At 37.9% G+C, this 26,287-nt stretch overlaps 1 protein-coding gene and 1 long non-coding RNA gene across 6 annotated transcripts; one reads left to right on the forward strand and one right to left on the reverse strand.

The window, feature by feature from the left end:
* Positions 1–24,959, forward strand: agpat5 (1-acylglycerol-3-phosphate O-acyltransferase 5 (lysophosphatidic acid acyltransferase, epsilon)). Of its 5 annotated transcripts, none has more exons than XR_013303812.1 (14): positions 1–772; positions 3,987–4,056; positions 4,143–4,258; positions 4,326–4,415; positions 5,225–5,315; positions 6,908–7,069; positions 13,501–13,624; positions 16,024–16,326; positions 22,150–22,236; positions 23,524–23,615; positions 23,699–23,789; positions 23,958–24,006; positions 24,119–24,422; positions 24,505–24,959. XR_013303812.1 is itself a non-coding variant. In XM_077612861.1 (9 exons), the coding sequence occupies exons 2-9, from the start codon at positions 713–715 to the stop codon at positions 16,247–16,249; spliced, it is 939 nt and encodes a 312-aa protein (XP_077468987.1). In that variant the 5' UTR covers positions 1–285; positions 688–712; the 3' UTR covers positions 16,250–19,745. The 5 variants fall into 5 exon arrangements, 2 of the variants coding, with proteins under 2 accessions (XP_077468987.1, XP_077468985.1); XR_013303810.1 differs by having other exon boundaries at positions 24,275–24,422; positions 24,505–24,953; XR_013303811.1 differs by having other exon boundaries at positions 24,275–24,422; positions 24,508–24,953.
* LOC144084438 (uncharacterized) lies at positions 24,242–26,278 on the reverse strand. Its single transcript, XR_013303813.1, has 6 exons — positions 25,974–26,278; positions 25,681–25,791; positions 24,968–25,065; positions 24,772–24,883; positions 24,455–24,519; positions 24,242–24,352 (listed from the first exon to the last, which is right to left on the reverse strand). It is a non-coding gene; the product is annotated as an uncharacterized LOC144084438 (long non-coding RNA).
* Between the last annotated feature and the right edge of the window lie 9 nt (positions 26,279–26,287).

Below are 26,287 nucleotides of genomic sequence, written 5' to 3' on the forward strand. Positions count from 1 at the left end.
GGAAGTGGTGATGTTACGTAGGAGAGAGATCTGTGTGACATTTGGTGCCATGAGCTAGGTCCTGACAGCTAACTTTAGGAGAGGAAAAACTAGTTCGTATCCAGCAATTCCTCCTTTGTAACCGCTAAACTAATATTTGGACTAGCTTTCCTACCCACCCACGCTACACCACGTCTTATTGCAGCCTTACATTTCCAAACTTTTTCTCCTTTGGAGACAGTTTGTTTAGTATGCTAACGTTCAGGACTAATTGGCACAGCAAACACTCATTTCTTGGGATGACAGGTTAGTTTTCTACCGTTAAACACTCGTTTAGATGATTTACATTGTTTTCTAAATATCTAGTTGACGCCGGTTTAAGCGAATAAGTCATGCACACAAGGTTAAAGCTAGCTTTAGCCTACTACTCACTTCATTTAATTTCTATTTATGCTGATTGGTGCGGTTAGGTGTGCTTGATTACGTAGGCCAGAGGCGGGAGAGGGACAAAAAGTGGAGTGAAACAGTTAGGGAGCTTTTTTTGTGTTTATTAATTGAGCTGTTAGCTGGCAACATGCTGCTCTCCCTCGTTGTTCACACGTATTCGCTCCGGTACTGGTTTCCTGCCACGGTCATGCTGGGGACGGCTCCGGCTTACCTGCTCTCGTGGGGGGTCTGGCGCTTCCTTTCCACTCTTCTACCGGCCAGACTGTACCATGGGTTAGACGACAGGATGTACTGCATCTACCAGAGTATGGTGCTTTTCTTCTTCGAGAATTACACTGGAGTAGAGGTGAGTATGAGTTATGGATGGCCCACCAACACAGTTGAAGGTTGCACGTTTTGACTCTTGTCTTTAAACAGAAGCAGATGAACCGGTCAAGAAAGTTTGCATTCCATGGCAGTTTGTGGCCACACCTTTTGAGAGAACACTTGCAGAGTATAACAACTAAGATTACTTCCACAGTCAAAACTTTGGCATACCTGTCAACCTCTGCCGATAACTGCCCTTATAAATGATTATGATTCCCCTTACAAACCCCCCAAAAAACTTACAAACACCGTACGACTCGTACGGTGTTTGTAAGGTTTTTTGGGGGTTTGTAAGGGGAATCATAATCATTTATAAGGGCAGTTATCGGCAGAGGTTGACAGGTATGCTTTGGCCATTATTAATCTGTACACCCAAGGCCAAAGACAACTACAATAATAATAATACATGCAGTTAAGGTCAATATTTGTCATACTTTTCTTGCCAGAAGTCAGAGTATTAGCAGGGCAAAAATAGACTGCCTTTCCTCCTCATGTTTACACCCAAAGTCTATTTATTGTACCTGATTAAAGTACCATGCAGGCATGAGGAACCGTCTAAATCAGGGGTGTTCAAACTTTTTTCCTCCAAGATCTACTTTTCAAGGAGTTAACCTCCCATGATCTACCTTTTTTAAAGGCCACTGACAAAGCTCAGCAATTATATATTTATCTAAAGTCGTACCTCTACTTACGAAATTAATTGGTTCCAGAACTTTTTTTGTAACTTGAAAATTTCGTAAGTAGAACTTTACTTTTTATGTAAATTATCTCTTCTTTCCACGGTCCTCAAACAACTACCAACTAAACCCTTTAAAATTGGTCAAAATGTCAAAATTTTGTCTGAAAGATGAGAGAAAATTATACAAAACAGTGATTTATTAATGTCTTAAAATGAATATAATGGACAAAAATCCCGGTGAAAATCTGCCCCGCGCTGCTGAAATAGTTCCCTCTGCGGGAGATGTAATACCCATGTTTGTCCGCCAGATGACGGCAAAATCCCGTTCTACCAGGGACGAAAGCCGTCCACTTTTTAGTACATTTTAGACTTTTACGTGTGGCCTGTGTGTGTGTGTTTGTGAAACTGCCGCGTTGCATTTGTACGGTTTTTAATCGCTTAATAATGGGAATTGCAATCATTAATAAAGGGAGCATTTGGCCGAGGTGGACAGGTAAGAAAGAATCTTGAAACATAGATAGTGGTTGTTGTGAGACAGCCAATGAGAGCCCAGTAGAGGGTAGCGAGTTCGTAACTTGGATCTTTTTTGTATTTCGAGTCATTCATTTGCATATAAAACATTTCCTAACCTGAAATGTTCATAGTTCCTATGCGATCTACGTAATGGGCGCCCCTGGTCTAAACTTCCACTTGAATTTAAATCCTTAGAACTATGATGCCAATGTGCTCCCTGGTTGATCACCATGCCACCTAAGCAGCCGTAATCAAATGCACGCCGGGAATACAATGAAAGTGTTTCATTCAGAACAAGCTAATAAATTTGGGCTCCAACTGTGGTTCTTTTTAAGCCACAAAGTGGAGGAACGCGAGCATCCATCTATCTGCTTGCAGCCAATCTCATGACGCGGGGCTACATGCTGGCTGAATTGTTACTACCCCTCTGTTAATGAAATAAAAACCCCAAATGGTTCCTGAAACAATTATAAACTGACAGAAGAAATAATAATGTTTAATGAACCAGGGTCTGTTGTCACCTGCTACTCCAAATGGTAATTAAAATTCCCTAGAACAATTGCAAAAAAAAATACAGAATTTTCATTACTTTAACTCACTTTCTCATAGTTTGGCTTGGCCTGCGACTAATACTCAAGTGTAACTTGTGTTTTTTTTATCGTTGACCACGGCTTATGTGTATATATATATATATATATATATATATATATATATATATATATATATATATATATTTCCCCTTCATTGTGCATTATTTGGTTGGTGTGACTTATAGTCCGAAAAATACGGTAATTAGGTACATCCGTGCCTAGTCCCTCCTTGTTTTAACAAATAATGGCTCAGTGGTAGAGGAACGATAACACCGTAGAAAGTGAATCATAAAACAAAAGCAACACTACAAATTAGTGATCAACGATGTATGTGTCTGATACTTGGCAATTTGACGTATGTCGGTATCACTGTAAAGCATGGAAGATGGCCCAGTTGTGTTTTACACAGATTGTCTTAAAATCATCAAGGAGTTTTGGAAGGGAAAAAGCTTGCTCTTACATGCAGTTCAGGGGTCTTTAACGGGGATAGTGTTCCAAAACTACAAAAATAGCTAAGGGCAAAATGTTGCTTTATGGGATATATTATACAATTACCCATAAACTTTTCTTAAACATGCCACTTGGAGAAAGCATCAATTGGCCCTGATGCAGATGTAGCAGTTTGCTCACAAAGAGTGGGCCAATGTAACTCCGGCAACTCAAGAAGGTGTGGCGATTCAAAACTGTCTGGCACAAGTTCTAACCATTTTTCACTGTGCTGCCCACATAAGCATTTTAACTAGTACATTGATGAATGGCTAATGAGGAGGCTGAAGGAAACAATGTATATTCCTCATTTTGTTTAAAATGTTTCAAGTAAAAAACATCCAAAACAGGTGACAGAGCAGGTGACACAACAGAGAAGCTTTCCCCTTTATCTATATTCAGTCTTTGTCAACAATCCCTAGATCAGTCGGTAACACTACAGAAATGTAGTATAGCCATTATTAGTCTTTTCCTAAATCAGTCTGCTTCCTTTAAAGATTTTTTTTTCTCCCACTATGAGTTTCTTTATTAAAAAACGGCCAGTAAAAGCCAAAGTAAACGAGAAATATTTTTAGACTTCATAATGCTGGTTGAATTGAGGCGTCTGGTACAATTTTTATATCTCATTATCCAGCACTTTTTAAGTAGGTGAACAAAACATGTGTCAAATAGTCATTTTCAACTCTAAGTAATGCAAAGTGAATAAACAAACGAGACATAATAAATGGCAATGCATTGAATATTTTGATGTCACGCACACATTACTAGCACATTCAACAAGCTCCAAGTCATTAAATTACTACTGTTTTCTTCTGTGCTTTTCCGTTGCTTGTAATGTGATTTATAAAGTCTTGTATTTCGGTTATTTTGAAGAAGAAAAGAATGAAAAAAAACCCACTAAACTGCTCTTTCTACTTCCACTTTAGGTCATCATATATGGAGATATACCCAAAAACAAAGAGAATGTAATTTATATATCCAATCATCAATGTACAGGTAGAACATCCGTCCACACACATGTTGATTGAAGATGTATATGTGATGTAGCTCACAATTTATATGATTTTGGATGTCTTTGATAGCGGACTGGATCATTGCTGACATGTTAGCCATTCGACAGAGTGCCCTCGGTCACGTCAGATATGTTCTCAAAGATGGACTCAAGTGGCTTCCACTTTACGGATGGTATTTCTCTCAGGTAGTATCCAGTGAGTGCATTAATTTCACTTTAATACAGAGTTGTCATGACACACTTTTCATTTCAGCATGGAGGGATCTATGTGAAACGAAAACCCAAGTTTAACGAGGACGGTATAAAGAAGAAACTTGTCTCTCAGATTCAGTCAGGAGCACCAGTAAGTTAATTATATTGTCTCTAATAGGATGTCCAACTTAATTTCCCAACGCAGTAGGGCTGAACAAAATGAGAAAACACATGACATTCGCACTCTAGGGGGCTTTGTGACGTATATTACTGTGTTAAAAATTGGAGCTTTTACACTAGATGACTTGAATATCTCTGTTTAGGAAGACTTTAGCTGACTCACCATAACCACATTGTATTCATACCGTTCGTGTAATCCATGCTAAGGGGGTTTATCTGTGATTGATAACGATTGCTAAATATAAAAGGGATCCACAAGGCTTTTCTGACGCAAAACAAAAGTTTGCATGTTCCCAAAAAAATCCCAAGCATATAGCAACAGGGATGTTCTAATGATTTATTATTGTGCACAATAGTGTATAATGTAATGCTGTTATGGCAGTGTGCCATCTTGTATTGCTTCCCTGTGATTTTCCTACTGGAATTGAAAGATTTGTTCCACCTACTAAACCAATTTACTAAGATTTTACCGGTTAAATTACAAGCATTTGTATAGAAAGCCTTCTGAATCCAGATCAATGCCTCCCTATTAAGGTCCTTTTGTTTTGTATTATTGCATAGCATGTTGTGATTGCTTATTTTCTTCTTATGTCACAGTTTGTTTGTGCATGAGTGTGCACGTCTGTAGTGTATTGTGCAAAAATTGCCCTGGAGACCACGTTAAGTGCTCTTACAATAGAAATGGATCACCCTAATGATTTTTTTTTTCCTTTGCCTTTTTTTTTTAACCCCAAAGGTCGAAAGTTAAAGCATTTCATTTAGCATGTTCTGTTACCACAGATGTACCTCGTCATCTTTCCAGAAGGAACGCGATATAATCCCGAGCTCAAGAATGTTATCTCGGAGAGTCAGGACTATGCGACTAAGGAAGGTACTGACTTTAGAGCAAGCTGCCACGCTGCATTGCCGCATGTTGATGACACACAAAATCTGTCAGAAGCTGACTCAAAGCTGTGGTCATGTAAACAAACTGCTTTGACCAGTGACATGCTCTAAAAAAACTACATAAAATTATATTACATACTGGTGTGAACCTTAAATGTATGCATTTCGAGGTTTGTAATTACACATTTTCTTTTTGCCAAAACTGGTTCCTATCTTTGACATGAAATTGAAACAGCCCATACTCCACACTTATTAAAAAATGCTAGTCAGGCGTGTATTTCTGGAGCTGTTTCTTAAATCAGCCTTGTGCGACATGTTAATTGGCTGCTGCATAACTATAGTTAATTCACTCTTTTCCTCACTGAAAACACAAAAACTTTAAATGAAAAGGAATGGGTTTTTAAAAAATGAAATATTTACTTTTTGTAACTTTGCATTTGATAGTTTTCTGCATTAACACTGATCCTGTTGAAAAATGTGCCAGGGTCTTGCCCACTCACTCTGTGGCAATGGATTGTATCTTCTAGTCCCAGCTTTATGTTACCTCCCCCACATTAATCCTACTCACTCACAGAAGCTGACATGAGCACATGACATTATCTGTTATTAGTGAGGTTTTAGTGAGCAGATGAGCGTGCCACTTCCATGCTGAACTCACATTTTAGTGACAACTCAGCCTAAGCATTTTTTTTCCTGTTTTCTAGTCATTAGGCTAAAAAAATGTAAATTTTTGACTGCAGAACAACTTAAACCTGAACAACCTGTCAAAAATAAAGTCAAGATTAATGTGATGCATTATAAATAGAGAAAAATACCCTGAAACAAACCAAAAAACTTTCATTAGAGAAGGTTATGTTCTTTTTTAGCCTTCAACACATTCATTAATTTTGTGATGTGAATTGAACAAGTCAAAATGCACTCCTGTATTAAAAAACAAAAGCAATTTAAAATAATCTCCCACTCTTGATTTTTCCCTACGCATAAAACATCTTTTTGGGGAAACTATGGTAAAAATAATGTGATATGAACCATACAAACATAAAAGGAACACCTGTAACTACTAACAGTTTCCTAATGACTTAAATGCTATTTCATACATTAACAACTTGGTTGCCATTGACAGACGTAAATTTCCCATCCATTTGGACAGAGGTAATTTTCCCAACCATTTTTATTTTACGGGGGGGATGACAACAGTCATTTGTTACTACAGAGTCCATCGCTAAATGTACCTTGTACCATAAGTTGATTATAACTGTATAACTTATAATACCATGGACTCTCTGAGACAAAACGTATTAAACGTCTATTCCCATCAATGGCACTAAAATGTGATAATTCAGTACCACTCATCCACTGGACTGGTTGCTAGTCAAGCAGCGTGCACACTATATTAAGTGATTTAAAAAAAAAAAAAAGTAAAATCTGGATTTAAAACAATTTGGTAATCTATCAGAAAATTGCATGGTGTTCAAAGTGGAAGATTTCTCTGTACGATTTATTATTGTTCTTATTAAATACGTATGGTGTCCTACCAGAGATGTGGAACGATTTTTAAAGTACATGCATGTCCTGCAGGGCTTGCTGTTCTGAGACACACCCTCACACCCCGAATGAAAGCTTCTCACATTGCCCTTGAGACTATGAGGGATCACTTGGAGGCAGTGTATGACATCACAGTTGCCTACGAGGGAACACTTGGCTCCGACCGCCAAAGAAAACCAGCGCCTACGATGCCAGGTATAGTATACAGACAGTCCACGAGTTATGTACAAGTTACGTTCCTACGCTGATGATGTAACCCAAATTTCCGTAGCCGGATCTCCAAATTCACGTCAAACTACTTTGGTTTCAAAAAAGTAAAATACATCAAAAAGTAAATCAGTTGCTATACTTACCATTACTAGTAGGTCAATGGAAACTCCTTTTGGCATAATTTGGGGAAGGTGAAATAATGCAAGAAAAAAATACTAAAATTACAACATTAAAGTACATCAGGAACACTGTTGGTCCTGTAACTGCGTCGGGGTTTTCCCGGAAAGTAGCCAAAGCCAGCAAAACGAAATCAAAAGTGCCTTAACGCTCCGGCCAAGTCGTCCCATGCCTCCTTGTCTTACTCCAGTCAGACACGCGGTGTGTTTAGGGATACCATAGAAAACAACATTCAGCCAATCTACTTTGCAACCTGAAGCAAAACAGCTTTTGTCAACAAACAAGAAATTTTGGCGCAGCAGTTTAACTTTGGTCTGGATACAGGATGTCTCTCCTCTCTCCGTTCTTTATGATGTTAAACATTGTTTCCCTGGCAATTCCTTTTCTTTTGGAGCCAGCTAAAAGATCTACTTTCTTCTTGGAGCCAACTAAGAAAAGAAACAAAGATCCTCAACAAACGTATATACCCTGCCATACAAAGACAGACAAGGACTATGCACTACCTAAAGAGAAACTGTGGTACAGTAATACCTTGATATATGAGGAATTTGAGATACGGGTAAAAATCAGAGCAAATATTTACCTTGCGATACAAGACAAATTTTGAGATACGAGCATACGTCTCGAGGCAAGAGGCTGTTTATGATTTCAGCGCCACTACGAGCACTGGGTGAAGCGTTGAATTTTTTCCCATGAGTGGTGTACGCGTGACGGAGCTGGCTCGCCAATACGAGAGGAGTTTTTCAACAATATGCACCATCTTGAATCAGAAGGATGCTATTAAGAATATCAAGCCTTCCAAAGACTAGCCATAATTTCCAAGCTGCACAGTGAAATTCATAACAAGATGGAGAGCCTTCTTTTAATATGGCTAAAAGATAAACAGTTAGTGGGAGATAGCGTGACCGAGTCGATAATATGCAAAAAAGCCAGTGGAATTTACATGAATTTAAAAGCAAAGCAAGCATCTGAAAAATGGATGCCTTCAACACCACCAGATAGCTTCATTTAAATTACATTTATGTTTATGTATGTTATGTTACAAGCGCGTTGCTGTCCAACAAGTGTCTCTTTCTTACTCTCTCTCTCCCCTGCGCACACCCCGCGTTGTACTGAATATAATGTCAGTTTAATATTAAACATCATAACCACTCGTTATTTGTTACTCCGTTAGTAGATGGAGAAGTAGAACCAATAAAAATATGCTTTTCCATTGTAATACCCCTTTTTGTGTTTTTTCAGAGGGTGGGAACGAATTAATTTGCATTTAGTTCATTTCAATGGGAAACGATTTGAAGTACGAGTAAAATCGATATACGAGCTCGGTCCCGGCACGCATTAAGCCTGTATCTCAAGGTATTACTGTACAGAGGACTTATCAGGGGGCTTACGTTGTAAGCCGAGGACATATAATAGCCCAAGGACCCCCTGTATTGCCGCATTGATTCTCATCAATTGATTTATTATTTGCATTGTTTTTAAACTAGCTCTTTAATAAGCAGAAATCTACAGATGAACCTCACTCATAGTTTAATATCAGCTAAGAAAAGAATGCTTGCAAATATTGGCTGTTACGTGATTTTAACAGCCACTTTCAAACCCGCTAGGAATAAACATCTGCCAACCATTCTTTGTTAATCAGCTTGCCGGTAGTAACATTTGTATTATGTGATCAATTCGGCAATTTTCAACATTTTAACAAGGCCCCCCGGAATTAATCACAAAGCTAACATTACCCACTGCCATTTGGTGGCTTCCTGTAAACAGCATGGCTCCCTGTTTTGGACCCCCGGCCCCAATTTACTGTTATTTAGTGTGTGCATCAGTACTGTTTAGAAAAAAAACATCCCCCTTCACTGTCGGGAACACGAAGTGACAGAAAGACCAAACCGATAGTAAGATGTGTTCTCACGCACTTCCCAACATCATGTGGCGAAGATGTCTGACACTGACACACTGTGTGCTTGTTGTACAAGCACAAGTGGTCTAATCAAAGAATAATAAACAATGTTGTTTTCACTTGTAAATGGTTTTATCATTTAGAGCAGGGCTTGGGAACCTTTTTGACCGAGAAAGACATAAATAATTCCTATTTTTAATTGTAATTCCTTAAGAGCCAGGTCCACAATTTAAAAGTAAAAATAAATGACCATTTCTTTGTCATTTAAACCTTTTTAAAGTTACAATAATTATCTAAATTCATTTTAATATTCAACTTTGAGTAGTGAAAAAACATTTTCTCGCATATAAGCCATATTTGTTACTCCAAAAAATGATGACTGAATCAAGGGTACGGCTTATATGCACAATACTTGCACCTCTTTTTCACCAGTAGATATCGGCAAAGTAACATTTACTATTTGTTGATTATTTTCAGTTTTGCGGTAAGAAAAACAACCATTCTTCCTCTAAATTTATTTATTTATTGTTAAACTGACGGTTTCAAATATTATTCAGCAAAAGTCAATAGCCAAAGTGACTTCAAGGTCAAAATGCAATTTCTGAAAATAATATTTTAGGTCTTTTGTAAATCAGGAAAGTCACATTTTGGCACAACTGCCTAGTTGTATTATAGTAGCCTTCTATGTGGCCATAAAAAAAAAAAATCTAATTCCGCAATGGCAAACATATGCTAAAAGTTCAGCAACTTTACAACTAAAAAACCCTTCCCCATTTAAAGAAATGATTTTCAAGACTATATATTTTTTCACTCTAACTGAGCTGAAAGGGCTTATTTGCAGCCTATTATTCATGTCAGGCACAAAGTAAAATGGCATTCTGCTGTTGACTTCGACTAGGTTTCCCCTCTTGGCCGCTGCACCAAGTTTTCCGGATATGATTGGATGTTGTGGAAACAGGAAGTTTAAATTCTCAGGGGATTTACGTGTAGCCTTGAGTGTTCACACTTGCTCGGTCCTTTCTGCCGTTCTTTGTGTTGTTTTGAATGATTTTATTTGAACTCAGACTTAATAGGACCTCATTGCTTGTCTTGTTTATTTATTGGGCCATACATGGATCCAACGAGATAAAAAAAAGATGTGTATGTGTATATATATGCATAAATGTGTGTATACAGACGCTCCCCTACTTACGAACATTCAACTTACGAACAACGGTACATACGAACATGTCTGCAAATTGCGTTTAAGTCCAAAAATGTTCGCAGGTCCAATTTTGTATTTCGCGCCTTTTTCGGAGTAGTACTTCTTTCCGCCGCTAATACCGACGCCTGGCGCTGTGAGAGCTCAGCTCACCCAGCATCTACCTTCTTCGTTGCAATGCGGAAGTGCGTGAATGTATCTCCAGTGTGCAAAGAACCTTTTTCATTTGTATCATTAAATATCTCATGCATCCAATATTGAACATGGTTTGTAAAAAGCTAAAGGCTTCTATTGAGGGAGTTGCAAGGAAGAGGCAAGCCATTTCATTTGAAACGAGTGGCAATAATAACGAAGCTTGATGCGCGTGAGAGTGGTGAGCGTTGCACATTCAACACCATTTATAAACAGAAAGATCGAGCAGCAGGACCCAAATATTGAACGTTGCACAAAGTTTGCAAATCAATTGAATGATGCCATACAGTGCTACCGCATCATTTATGATGAAAAAAAGAAGAAAACTGTGCAATCGTCATTAGGTCGCTTCTTTTGGCCAGTTTCTAATACATAAATCTCTCTCTCTCTCTACAGTACTGTACATATTCTCTCCATTTTATTAATTTTTTTTTTTTTTCAGTACAAACCAATGCGTGTTACTTATACAAGCCTTAAACATACAAATGCACTTATATAAACCTTCAATATACTTATATCGGCCTTAAACATAAATTATAATACAAAATATAGCACTGAATCAACTTATAAACAAATTCAACTTATGAACAATCGCTCGGAACCAATTGCGTTCGTAAGTAGGGGAGCGTCTGTATATGCATGTGTGTGTACAGACGCTGGGTGAGCTAAGCTCTCACAGCGCTCGCACAGCGCCAGGCGTCGGTATTAGCGGCGGAAAGAAGTACTACTCCGAAAAAGGCGCGAAATACAAAATTGGACTTGCGAACATTTTTGGACTTAAACGCAATTTGCAGACATGTTCGTATGTACCGTTGTTCGTAAGTTGAATGTTCGTAAGTAGGGGAGCGTCTGTATATATATGCGTATGTATGTGTATATATATATATATATATTTATATATATATATATATATATATATACACACATGCATCTATATATGCAAATGTGTGTGTGTGTATATATATATATATATATATATATATATATATATATATATATATATATATATACATACATACATACATATGCATCTATATATGCATATATGTGTATATATATATATATATATATATATATACATACACCTTTTTTTATCTCGTTGGATCCATGTATGGCCCAATAAATAAACAAGACAAACAATGAGGTCCTATTAAGTCTGAGTTCAAATAAAATCATTCAAAACAACACAAAGAACGGCAGAAGGGACCGAGCAAGTGTGAACACTCAAGGCTACACTTGAATCCCCTGAAAATTAGTATATTAAAATGTATATCTATACATATGCATCTATGTATGTATTTATATATGCATATACAGACGCTCCCCTACTTACGAACATACGACTTATGAACAACGGTACATACGAACATGTCTGCAAATTGCGTTTATGTCGAAAAATGTTCATAAGTTCGATTTTCTATTTTTTTCCCGAGTAGTGCTTCTTTCCACCGCTAATACCGACGCCTGGTGCTGTGAGGGCTCAGCTCACCCAGCATCTACCTTCTTCTGTCCAATTCGTTGCAATGCGGAAGTGCGCGAACGTATCTCCAGTGCGCAAAGAACCTTTTTCATTTGTATCATTAAATATCTCGTGCATCCATTATTGAATATGGTTGGTAAAAAGCGAAAGGCTTCTATTGAGGGAGCTGCCAGGAAGAGGCAAGCCATTTCATTTGAAACGAGTGGCAATAATAACGAAGCTTGATGGACGTGAGAGTGGTGAGCGTTGCACATATACAACTTGAATCGTTCGACCGTCAGTACCATTTATAAACAGAACGATCGAGCAGCAGGACCCAAATATTGAACGTTGCACAAAGTTTGCAAATCAATTGAATGATGCCATACAGTGCTACCGCATCATTTATGATGAAAAGAAGAAGAAAACTGTGCTATCGTCGTTAGATCGCTTCTTTCGGCCAGTTTCTAATACATAAATCTCTCTCTCTCTCTCTCTATACAGTACTGTACATATTCTCTCCATTTTATTAAATGTTTTTTTCAGTACAAACCAATGTGTGTTACTTATACAAGCCTTAAACATACAAATGCACTTATATAAACCTTCAGTATACTTATATAGGCCTTAAACATAAATTATAATACAAAATATAGCACTGAATCAACTTACAAACAAATTCAACTTATGAACAATCGCTCGGAACCTAACTCGTTCGTAAGTAGGGGAGCGTCTGTATATATATGCATGTGTGAATGTGTATATATAATTTTCAGAAATTTCCCATCTTATGTCTTAGTCATGCAGAAAATATTTGTTAGATACATTTCTTTGTTTCCAGTCAAATTAAGTCTATAAAATAAGGAGGAAAAGAGTATTTATTAATTATAAAGTACAACTGTAAGAAAATGTGACATTTGAGATGTTTTAATGCTGGATTAGTTTGCCTTGAAAAAACAAACATTTGGGGAAACAAAAGCAAACTAAGCTAAGAACCTGGGAGCAAAATGCTTGTTTCAATGCTCTTTCAGATGAGCCTTTCATAGTTTATAATGTCCTATTGATGAATAACTACCAGATAATAGAAGGCTCTTTTTTCAAGAATTATGAAACAAGCTGTCCTCAAATTCTTGAGTCTGAATGAAGTCACTTGTATTGCCCTCACGTCTCATCAAATCAGTCATGCATTGCTCATTACATTCATTTCCTTATTTATAGTAGTGAATGCACGTCACTCTCTTAGCTTTTAAAAGCTAGATGCTTTGTATTTCCCTCATTGACTTTCCAAGTGATGAGTGCATTAGTAGTTTGATGATGCGAATCCAACCATAGATTGTTCTCCATTTACGGCCAGTCATTTCAGACGCTGCACAAGCGCCCTGCATGCAAAAGCAACTGACTCACTCGTTACGTGCCACTTTGCTGAAAGCCTCTTCCTGTTTTTGTTTAGTCTTCTTATTATTCTTTGGTTTTTTTTCGGTTTGCAGAATTCCTGTGCAAAGAATGTCCGAGAGTCCACATATACTTCGAGCGTGTGGATGTCAAGGAAATTCCTCCAGAGCCGCACTTCTTCCGCAGGTGGTTGCACGAGCGCTTTGAAATCAAGGACCGGTGAGTGTGCGTGGGGCGAATTCAATCAATCAGCAAAGCAACCCTCCTGTTTTACTCGCACGCTTCCCCAATGAAGCATCCGTCCGCCGCGACTAACCGCCAACTCAAACAACATCAAACAAACCAAATGGGTCAAATCCTTCCATGCGCTACATGAATGATAAATGCACTACCCTTAGAATAACATTAACACGTTCATTACTCACAGTTCTGTAATATTTTCTTCCGTACATTATCTGTTTATTTTCCTCCTGGACTTAGTTATTTATATATTTTATTAAATAATTAAATGAGGCATTTTCATTTTGTAAATTTTACAACAGGAACATTTACGAAAATAAATTTAGGTCATTCATTCATTTTCTGAAGCACTTATCCTTACAAGAGTCGTGGGGGGTGTTAGAGCCTATCCCAGCCAACGAGAGGCACCAGGTGGTGGAATCAGTGGCGGGCCAATCACAGAACACAAGGACAGCCATTCACGGTCACACTCACACCTAAGAGCAATTTAGAGCGTTCAACCAGCCTACCCTGCATTATTGGGGGGATGTGGGATGCAATGGGCGTACCAGGAGAAAACCCACACAAGCCCGGGGAGAACATTCAAACTCCATACAGTGAGGACCGACCTGGGATTGAACCCTCGGCCCCAGAACTGTGAACCCGGCATGCTAACCACTCGGCTGCCCAATTTAAAACATATTTTTTAATTAATTTCTAGTGGAGATTTTACTTTAACTGCTATCGGGGAAACATTTAACTCATTAGCTGCCATTCACTGCACTAAATGTCCAATCCATTTTGACTGGGAGAAGGTTTGGAATGGTCACTTCCATGATTCCCTGTCGAATTGGATCGGACATCTTGCACCATCAATGACAGTAGAACAGTAAAAAAGCATTTACTCTAGTCCTCCTATATTAAATGTATTGGACATTCATTGTTGCCTGTGTCAGTCAATGGGTTCAATTTTTTAAAATTAATACATTGACAAAAGAGTATAATTTGGGGCAACAATGTATTTCTGTTTTATTTATTTATTTTTACATATTTTCTTTTTATAATTTTTTCATTAAAAGTAAAAACCACTGACAATTCAACAAATACATTAAATACAAATATATTTTTTATATAACAATTATTTAGACCTGTTGTGCTCTTATGTGGAGATCACATTTTGGATCAAGTAGGCTGTTTATCGACTGTTAATATTTTGGCCTTTCATTCCATCAAATTGCAATGTCTACATATACATATGATAGATGCTAGATCTTTGAAGTTTTTAGAAGAATGTGTTAAGATAAAAAATAGTCAGTTATCCTATTAAGGTGTAAAAGATATTTTACATAAGCAACAGGATGGAAAATTATGCTTGCATGAGGTAAGGATTGTAATATCTGTTCTGGCCTCTTTTCGAGAAATTTCCTTGATGTTATTGGATTTCTTGCTAGTACTCTAAAAGTGTGAATGTTTGTCCATTATATGTAACCTCTAAAGCTCATCCACGATTCACGGCACCAAGCAGTGTTTCCCAACCAGTGTGTCGTAAGCGATGCTCAGGTGTGCCACGGGAAATTACAAGAAATCATACATCGTAATAATCCAAGAGAGAAATCTCAATATTAAGAGATTAAAATTGAACTATTATCAGGTTACAATTGAAATATGAAATCATAGATTGTACTATAACAAGATTCAAATCATAATATGAGATTAAAGTCATTTTGTTGCTTATTTTTAAAGTAAACCGGAAGCTCTTTGGTTTTCCGGGCTTCAACTTTTGTCGACGTTAAGCCTTAAACCTTGCATTAATTATTTTAACATCAGTTGAACAGAAAGCTGCTTGGGTTCTGCGGACATCAACTTTATTGATGTTAGATCGGTTTGGGGAGGATTATTTAATTCCTGTTAATATAACTTTGATGTGAACGATTTTATAAAGGCGGCATAGTTTCAAATTCGATTTTCAGCTAGTGGTGTGCCTTGAGATTTTTTCAATGCAAAAAGTGTGCTGCAGCTCAAAAAAAGTTGGGAAACACTGCTGTAGAGAATGGATGGATGGATGGATAATTGTACAGTGGAGAAAGTAGACACGGCAGTAAAAGCCCTGCGATGGTAACAAGAAAGAAATGGAATTAAATCGACCAGATGAGAGAAGTTACTCAAAGTTGGTCGCCTAGCAACAATCCATTCAATCGTTTCTGCAGATCAGACGGTGTGTGTGTCCCAGGATGATTTATCAATCGCTTCCTTGAGTTCTCTGTGAATAGGAGAGTGTATCAGAATCAAAAGATGTGAAAATGGTGGCGTTACACAAATGATTAGAAGGAATTTTAAGGCTGTAAATTGCATCTTTTTTTGTGAACCGAGAACAATTCATCAGACGTGTCCTTTCACAGGCTGCTGGGGGATTTCTATGAGCACGACGACAACGACAAACTATGCAGCTTCCCTGGGGAGGGAAGACGTTCATCTCTGGGCCTATCCAAAACCCTCCCGGCCGTGCTCATCTTGGGGGGGCTGACACTGCCTCTTCTACTCACGGACCAAGGCAGGAAAGTGTACTGGAGGACCTGGGTTTACGGGACGCTCCTAGGTTGGCTGTGGGTCAATGTGCTTCCTTAAAACACGGCCTGAAGATGCACAAAAGCGGTGCCATGTTGTAAACCAAGAAGGTTTTCTTCCAGAACCAGGATACTATGGTATGTGTATACGTTCACACCTCACTGTGCCGAACCCACGCAAAGAATTATTTGTCTTGTGTTTTCTAGAAAGATCAAGCATTGGAGGGGGCGGGGTGTTTTTTTCCCCAATAGAAAGTATTGTATGTAATTCCTCAGACGGTCTAAAAATAGTCACATAATCAACCCGCCATCTCCCCTTCCTACTTTGCTCTCACCAGCCAAACATATATCCTCATATGCTCCTCATTTTTCCAGTAGATATTGGCCAATTTTTTTTTACTCATGCTTTTCATTTTTGTTACTCCAGGCAAACTCGCAATCTCCAGTCATTCTTCAAATTTGCATAATTTTGGTGATCTATGAAGTTGGCATTCTGTATGCATAATCTTCACCTTCCTTAGGTTTTTCTGCCTCAGCAGAAAATCCGACATCTATTCATTTATAGAAATGTCCAAACCTTTCCCCCTAAACAACGTAAATTCATTAGTTTAATTCTTTTACCATTATCAAACCTTAAGTAACTGTACATCAGTGTTTTAAGTCAAATATAACCATCCTAATTGTCATACATAAAGCTAACCTCTATGTGATGAAAGTTGAAATCAAAATGCATGACTTGAAACATGCAGTGGAATTGAAAGCTGTATACTAAGTGTTTATATAATCTGTCTAATTCATATTGGATGATTTTTCTTCGGGTAATCTTTTTTTTCCTCTCACTTAACAAAAATACTTGCAGGTGCGTTAAAAGCCTCTCAATTGGTTGTGTGAAAGTAGTTGTATGGCTGTTTTTCTACAAATACAGTTTTGTACAAAATGAATCAACCCCCATTGCAACATGTTGTTGTACCAAGTTCGACATAAAAAAAAATATAAACAGACTAGAAATTGTACTCGGAGAGCAGACCCTCGCCTAAGCAGCCACATTATAAACATTGACCAATTTCTGCCATTTGTCTCGTATAGGTTTATCTGTTATGAAGTTATCGCAGCATTCCTTTTCTCACCTCTATGATCTTTGCCCTCATTTTTTCGGATTACAGACATGCTGCAGGTTTAATGACCATCCCTTTATTTGTTTACATGACCTCCAACTTCCTTAGGTTTCACCTACTGATGGTGATAAAAAAAATACTGGAAAAACAAATGCAAATGTCGATGTAAAGTCTTCATTTGTCCTGATTAGAATAGGATATTTTTTTTAAAAAATATCATGTGACAACATTTTTTTGCTGTGAGGGTTGATAAATTTTAAATGGAGCTGTTCCTTGTGATGAACTGACAACAAGTCCACTGCTAAAAGTCTGCTGGGATAGGCTCGAGCTCAAATGCGACAGTTTTGAGGTTAACGGTGATAAAATATACACGAATCGGTAGCTTCCCATGTCTCCCTCCTTTTATAAAACTATTCTTGAAGTGTTCATTTGAATGCTCACAGAGCCAAAATTGCACAAATATTCGCCAAATGTCAGATATATTTGCCAGAACATTTTGGCTCGGTGCGTGATGATTCTAATCGACGTTGGTCATCATCCTGACACCTGCTGCACTTTTTTTTACAAAACTATAGTGTCATTATATGGAAAATGAATGTAGCAGTATAAAAATATATGCACCGTGTTGTTTAACATGAAGTAAAGGCAACTTGACAGTGTAAAAGAGGTCATTTTACCGCATATATTGTTCGGGTGGTGTAGGACCGGTCATGACTGGGTCATATAGTGGTATGAAAAGGTTAGCGCACCCCTGATAACACAAAAAATATATACTATTTTGTAGCCCATGTTCATGAAAACATAAGATACTATTTTTCCTCACGTTTTTGAGGTCGCCACGTGAGCTAATTTCCTCTGACTCTTAAGCGCGAGTATTCACGGTCTATAATTTCAGAAAAGGCATTTGCTTTCGTTTGACGTGCAGCCAAAACAGAAGACTCATTCTGCAATCGTTGCATCAAATAGGGCCCCCCCATTTTTATCTTCTCGCCAGGACGAAGAACACACCGTTCCAAGATATTTTAGTGGCGGTTTCATCGTACTGTGAAACCGTGTGCCCAGCTGAGATAGTGGCAATCTTATTCAAGTTGACGGTTGCATGGATTCCTGTCAATATCAGCTAATTCTTGAGAATAATCTTCAAGAATCAGTGACAAGCCGATAAAGCTCCACTCAAAATCAACAAAGGCATTTATTTATGCGAAGGAAATGGGACAGCGTTTTGGATTGGCAATCACCGCCCCCAGAGCTGAATATCATCAAAAACCTGAGTTGTTTTAAATCATACTCGTAAACCAGCGAACCTTGCTCAACTGAAAATTTTCCATCAAGAATAAGGTCCAACCAGAATTCAGATCCTCATTGGAAACAGAAAGTGTTTAGTTGTTATTTTTCCTAAAGGTGAATAAATATTCGTGTGATGTGTAACTGGCTTCTATTGTTTAAATAATTATGGCACACTTTTTGTACCTTCAATAAAAAATTCCATACTTTTCCAATATTACTGTTTGCCTGCTGTATGATAAACATCACTGATACCCATCCAGCAACCAATGATTATAAAAGAAAACTTTAAAAATCAGAGGGTCCCCAAGCCTTTTCATACCACTATATACAACCAACGAGAGCTGACCCAATCATAATCAGATATGGTCCTAAATTTCATCTATCCCCCAGGGAGCTTTTATAAATTAATGGTGTGAACAAATGTTCCCCACCACTTGACGAAAATTCAAAGATGGCTATGAGCTTGTGGGCAAAATGGATATTGCCAAACCTGTTATCTTTCCCACAGTATTCTGTATCTTACATTAAGCAATACTTTGACAATGCCAGCCCTTTGACTTGAATCTACATTCATTTTATGCTTTACTTTCTTTTCTTTCCATTTTACTCCTCATTTCTAAACATCTACCTAGCTCCAAGCAAAAAAGCTTACAAAGCCATAATGAAAGCCATTTGTATTATACATGTATACACCTGTCTGTGAATTATGTTTTTGCGTTTAGCCGTTTCCCTGAAAATGACTTTGCACATTTGCAATGCTAGGGTTAGTGAGATGTCTATTTTAAGGTAAATCTTCCGTTTTTACACCATGCTGCAATACCTCACTCGGTAGAGTCATCGCTCTTGATCCTACTTTCTCCTCATATTTCATGGGTTGACTTTTATTGTGTCAGGGATTGTTTTCTGTAAGACAGCATTTAAACATGCAAACGTGTGCCTTCTCCTTTGGAGGAGCAGGTTCTTCGTCCCTCTCCAGGAGGACCTTGGCAGCTCTTTGCAATGTTGATGCCATAGAGGCGTTCAGCGGCCCTATGCGCTCATGGTGGCTTCTTTTGCTTGAAAATGTGGCATGATTTACAGGTTTACAGGACTCAATTTGATGTGTTGTGAGTATGGGATAATGAGTAAAATAAAGATGTTGGTTTTTTCCCCCTTTGAGAGCGTCAAATTTGTGTGTTTTTTTGTGTATTCGGAGTAAAAATGCAAACCCGCCAGATGGTCACTTTTATTAAAATGCCCGTTTCGCCACTCTCTGTCTCAGCTGGCTGGACTAATGAGTTGCTTTATGTTCTGCCCTCGAAAGACACTCCGTTAAATGCACCATTTTGCCATGCTCCATAAACTTTCTTAGTTGTTTTTTTGTTGATTTTTTTTTTAAGGATTACTGAAATTACTGTTGAAGTAGCACTGCGCTCAAGTGGTTTGCACATCTGTCTCAAGGCTTGCTTTGATATTGGTTTTTCACTTTGTGTTTTGGCATTTTTGTTATCTCATCTTTGTCTTGACAATACCTAATAGATTTTCAGTGGAGTTTTAAGTAAGATGAGTCCGCTATCTAATCATATGCTGTTATTGCATGGCTATTTTACCAGGATTTAGTAGATTTTACACTGGAGGTACCAAATCTTCCTGGAATAAAAGCATAGAGGAATTCTTTGGCACTCTGCTAATTAAGTAGGTCTTTCCAGGGATAAATTGATTACTAATGACTATTTTCATTATTTCTGCAACTCTCTGCGATGTATTTACTTTTCTGATTTAAGCCGTGATCTTATTTGCAAGCTGGCAAGAGTATCTCACTCATCAGCGTAGCAATGAAATGTCTGACAACATGTATTCTGTAAGTCGCCTGTATATCGATTTTCAGGATTGATATAATTGAGGTAATGGCAAAAACTTGATGCCATTATCTCAAATGGTACCCGGACATTTCGTCCCCGGACGTTTCGTCGCCGGAAACAGACATTTTGTCGCCGTACACGAGAACAGGACGTTTCGTTCTGTCACCCAGGAACACATAAATTGAAAAACATGTACACACATGCCAATAATACGCAACTTATTGATAATTTTGATATCAGATATTTAGATATTAATGCTCTGACATTGTCAATGCAATGACAAACTCTCATGATTATAATTTTGAGAGCGAGAGATTACCTGGTTGATCGCTTTCAACAGTAAACTTTCTGTCTTTCTCATGATTATAATTTTGAGAGCAAGCGTATCCGGCGACGAATTTTCCGGTGACGAAATGTCCGGCGACGAAATGTCCGGCGACGAACTGTCCGGCGACGAAACGTCCAGTCACGAAATGATGCAACAAACGCACTAGCATATCATAACATTTGTTAAAGAAAAACAAAAAAAAAGGAATTCATTCATCAAAAAGTCATGTTTTTTTGCCACATGCTCCATTTTCCTTTCACATCCCCAAAACCTGCATGGTAGATTGATTGAACACTCAATTATGAGTATGTTCGTGCATGGTTGTTCGTCTCCTTGTCCCCTGAGATTGGCTGTCCACCAATTTAGGGTGTACCCCGCCTACTGCCCATTGTTAGTTAGGATCAGATCCAGCGCGGGTTGCCAATTGACTGAAAAAAAAGGGGCCAGGAGTCAGCCAGCCAGGCCAATAACAGTCCCTCTTTTTAGTTCTCAACATTTGAGTATTCTAGGTATGTGGAAAAACAATTATCGGCAATGTATTTTAATTATACAGAAAAATACTAGAAAATAAATCTAAATAAAAATGTAAATAAAGGCCTAGGTGTCTTTAATGATATAATTCCTAGCACAATATTCATCCATATGAACTGTTATTATTACACTTTCAGCAATTACTTTACTATGGTAGAATAAATATGAAAATATGTATACTATATTTGCTAGGTGAAGCCCTTAATCCCAAGAACATGAGTGCCCTCTAGTGTCTAGTGCGCACACATGCCTGGAAAAAAGAAATATACTATATATATACTATACTATGTATGTGTATATGTGCATGTGTATGTATATATACATGTGTGTATGTATGTATATGTGTATGTATATATGTATATATATATGTATATGTGTGTATGTATATATATATATATGTGTATATGTATGTAAATATGTGTGTGAATGTGTGTGTTTGTGTATGTATGTATGTATGTGTGGTTAATAAGTTAGTGTGTATATATGTGTATATGTATATATGATTGGTTAAATGCTTAAATATGAAATCACACCTGGAAGAAGCGCAACCAGTGGGAAAGCAATGAAAGGGAGCTGACAGACAATTTGGAATTACTTAATAAATATTCACGGACAAAATATAATTTACATCAGTCTGTGATTCAGATATTTTTAGGCCAGCAGAGAAGGTCTTGCAGGCCTTGGCGGCCCACCACTGAGTTATTGTATACAATACAATGAAGGATTCTTTGCGTTTCAAATGTTAACCTTTTAATGGAGTCAGGTGGCCTGAAATAAAGGTGAGTTAATGTAAAATACCAAGTAAAAATCTTTTCAATATTAGTTTTTTTTAAGTGTACTAACACATGCTGTTTTATAGCATCAAGACCACAAAAATCACGACCATTCTACGTCATTTTCAAAACATGGACATTGAGTGGGAGAACAAACCACCCCGTGGAGCATGGTAAGCAAGCCACCATCTTTTCCACATTCAATATGGCGCAACAACATGGGCGTGGTTACACCTATTGTTGACGCAGCTGCGTAAATTAAGCACATGCGCAGTATCTCCTCCTTTTGAACAGCCTTATCTATACTGAGGGACAATTAGCATGCATACGAGGTAAGGCATAGAGCAATTTACTGGCTAAAGTGCATTTTTATCACGCTACTGGGAGATTTTTAGGAATCAATTGAGCCAAAAACACTGACAAATCCTTTAGTTTAATGCCAGGTTGAACACACCGTCTACAATTTAAGTTTGGGCTCCTTTTCCCCACCGGCTGTGTGCCACATGTGACTAGTTATCTTAGCATTAGCGCCACTGGCCATTTGATTTAAAAAGTATGTTGCCCGTTTTCTCTCCATTATTGAGTCGTGTAGAAAGACATTTAATGTAATCAAACAAATCCGAGACATCAACGGGCAGTTTGCTGTGTAAGGGCTCACTCAAAAATGACATATAGAGGCACGACTTAGTTCCTGGTGTGATGTATGTAATGATAGTTTTTACTACGAGTGCTAAACACCCGTTTCCAATGTGTAATTGTTCCATTTTCACAAAAAACATTAAGCCAACTTTCTCCTAGCTGTTAACGTCACTCTGTATATTTAATTGCCTTGTCTGGAAAAGGGGTAAAGCACGGAGCACTCTAAAGCACTTTAAAATTGCTTTAATTTTTCCATTTAAAATGTAACTTAATATGATTTTGTCCTTCATGCTACCACTCGAGTTCCACAATTTGACCATAGTTGATCATTTTTTGGTGCTTCTAGTCATGTGGTTGATTGTTTTTGATGGTTGTTAGTCGCTCAGGATTCAGAGTGGCGCGCGGTGATTTTAAATAACTATAATATAAAAGCATTTATCTGCTCATCTTGAAATGTATACGAGGTCATGAGTGATCACTTACTTACGGGTTTGAATAAAACAATGAAAGCGTGCGAACCTGCCAAAAGTTAGATTTGTAATTAACATTCATTTTAACATATTTTGATCGTTTATTAAATTTCTTGTAATATTTCTCTTTCCTGTAATAGTTTGCCAACTCCCAAATAGCTTGGTTAAATTAGGTTTTCCCCGTTTCGCATCAAGATTTAGCTCTTCCTGTGTGCTCCGAACACACCCTTGAGGTTACAGGAGAGGAGACTGGGCCAAATCAAGGTAAAACGAGTTTAAAAAAAAACATGTTGATCCTGTTGAATCTCCAGTCTCTATATATGATAACATTTGCTGTTTTTTTGTTGCAAGTTTTCCCTCTTTAGGATCAACATTCAGCTCTTCCTGTGTGCCCAGAACACTCACCCTTGAGCTTACAGGAGAGGAGACTTGGCCAGATAAAGGTAAAACTAGTTTAAAAAAAATAAAATCTGTTGAATCTCCAGTCTGTATACATAATAACTTTTGCTTTTTTTGCACACATCAGGCCTGCATCAGTGATCTTCTTCACAGGTTGCGTGCTTGAAGATGTGTCGCTAAATTCTGCACTTTAAAGAATGCTGGCAGGTGTTTGGGAGGTAAATGTTTATTGTAGAATATGCAGGTTTTCATCCAAATTAAATAACATCTTACATCATTATTATCTTGTGTAACTCTGATATCTATTTTATGAATTATATCACCATTCTGAAGTGTCACTAAACATAAGTTGCCATGTAATGTTACTGTCTCCCCTTCCTATATAGGTCAAGTCCACAGCTCTCTGGCTTGTGCTGGCAAAGTGAGATATTTAAGGTAAGGATATTATTTTAGTCAAGTTTGGAGTAGTTTTGGAGCAGCATTTTTTTTGGCAAGATTTAATTCCAAGTGTAGAAATCTCTATGTATCTATTTTTGTATGTCTGCAGGTAGAGAAAAGACTGGCCATACCAATCAACACTTCAAAATGTGCTGTTTTCCTGTTAATATAAACTTTATCCTGTCATGTTACTTGCATTCTTCTGCAAAGTAAATGAATAATAAGAAATGTATACAATTTAAAACATTTATTTTTCCACGTGAAGGCTGTCCAGCATTTAAAAATGGAGCGATGCAAACGTCCCCCAGTAAATGGACAATAATCTCTTCTTGGCATTTGAATTCTGGAAGGAAAAAAAAACAGACTGGGGATCAAGTCAAAAAAGTTGAGGAAAAAAAAAACTACTAAGTGAGGTAACTCTTATCAACATCAAAAGGATACTTACCAGGAAGGCTCCTTCCCATAATACCACATAAGTGCCATCTCTCCTTTCAGCAGGCCTTCATCCCACTGGAAAAGGCAAGCAACAGGAAGGGGTAAAATGGAAATATTAGACATACTCCTGATAACCGCTGCAGTCTTTTTTTTTTCCATGTCTTCCTCCACCAACAAACAAAAATCAAATAATCATGATCAAGCTCCAGGACAGCTTGCTGATGAGTTGATCATTTGATTCAGATGTGGTGGGAGATATGGAAAATATACGGCATAGGGGCCCTCGAGGACCAGAATCGACGATCCCTGCTCTATAACGACAAGTACCAGTGAGGGGGATGTTGGTGTCAAAGACTGTCGTCCTTCGATGTCCCCATATACCAGCAGCTCACCATGTCACCCTTTATTTAGCGTTGATTTGATAAAACTTGGCTGGACCCTGAAGAGAAGCAAGACACAAAATGAGTAAGTTTAGTGCACATTACATGAAAATAATAAAATAACTTAAACGCTTGATTCTTACCTCATCAACATCTTCTGCCTTGACTTCTTTAGTCTTCGTCGATTTTGACAGCTTTCACCTGCTTTGTCACCTCTTCCACCGTCTCCGTGGCTTTAAACCTCTACAAAACACCAGTGTGATTTTGTAATTGCTTATTTAGCCACTTGGATGCACAAAGACCCACATTCATTTCCCATGTTATTTCATCCTGAATGAGTTTCAGTTAAGCATTTCAAATCCATTTTTTTTTAAATAAATAATCCAAAAAGTCATCATTGCTTCCATTTTTCTCTTCAGACACTGAGGAAAAAAATGGCTATTTTACCATGTTTAAACTTGAGTCAAAAATGACCCCTGCACATTGTTAAAAGGTCTTACTTAGGTTTTGTCAAAACCACATTTAAAACTAAAAATGAAAAAGGTCCAAACCCTGAGGTCTTCCTTTCAGAAAGTGAGGGGAAAACAAGCCGCACAGTAAAAGAATAGATATATTCTATAAGTATACTGTTTATTACTTACCCCTCCACTGATGACACTCGTGTGTGTGTTAGTTATCTATGCAGGCTCTTGCTATTAAAAATTCAGCACCAGTTTGAGTGTTTTCACTCGAAATTTGAATGTATCATAATGAAAAATAAGCTACTTTAGCAACGCAGTGAATGCTGAACGCTGACATTTAATTATTACACACACACAGAGAGAAGAAACTAGTATTTTTTTTAAAAACTACTTACTTTGCTGACAAACAGCTCGTTATGGCATCGACAAGCTGGTCCTTTTTGGTCGTTTTGGCCACATTCTCGATGTTTCCCAGCAGTCCGTGCTCGTTGAGGAACTAAAACACACTAAGGAATGATTTCTTTTGAAAGATAAAGAGCTAGAGGTAACGCGATGTAGCCAATTTGTTTGCAAACATTTTGCTGTCTCCATCCACGAGGGGCTACATCACGCGAACGAAGCATGCTACCGTCAAAAAGCACTCTTAAAATGAGAACTGGGGCTTCGAAATCCCCATATGACAACGTACCGAATGCGCTGCATTGTCCTAGAAGAACTTTATCAGGTCTTTCTTCAGTAAATCGTCACTTCTGAGCTGCTCTGCAGGCCACTGCCGTAACAACAGCTGGCTCATCCGCCATTTAGAAGGTTAGCGGCGGCGGTTTGAACTCTAACCTCGGTCACGCCTATTAAAAATACGTAGACACAAAAAAATAATTGTTTTCATAATAACGTGTATTAGTCAGTGGCAGGCCGTGCATTTAACTTCTACGCCTTTAGTATTGCTATGTCTGAGTCAATCTAACCCTCAATAACTATTTTATGGCTATAAAACCTTTACTG

Source organism: Stigmatopora argus, chromosome 11 (assembly GCF_051989625.1).
Source record: "Stigmatopora argus isolate UIUO_Sarg chromosome 11, RoL_Sarg_1.0, whole genome shotgun sequence".
NCBI lineage: Eukaryota > Metazoa > Chordata > Actinopteri > Syngnathiformes > Syngnathidae > Stigmatopora > Stigmatopora argus.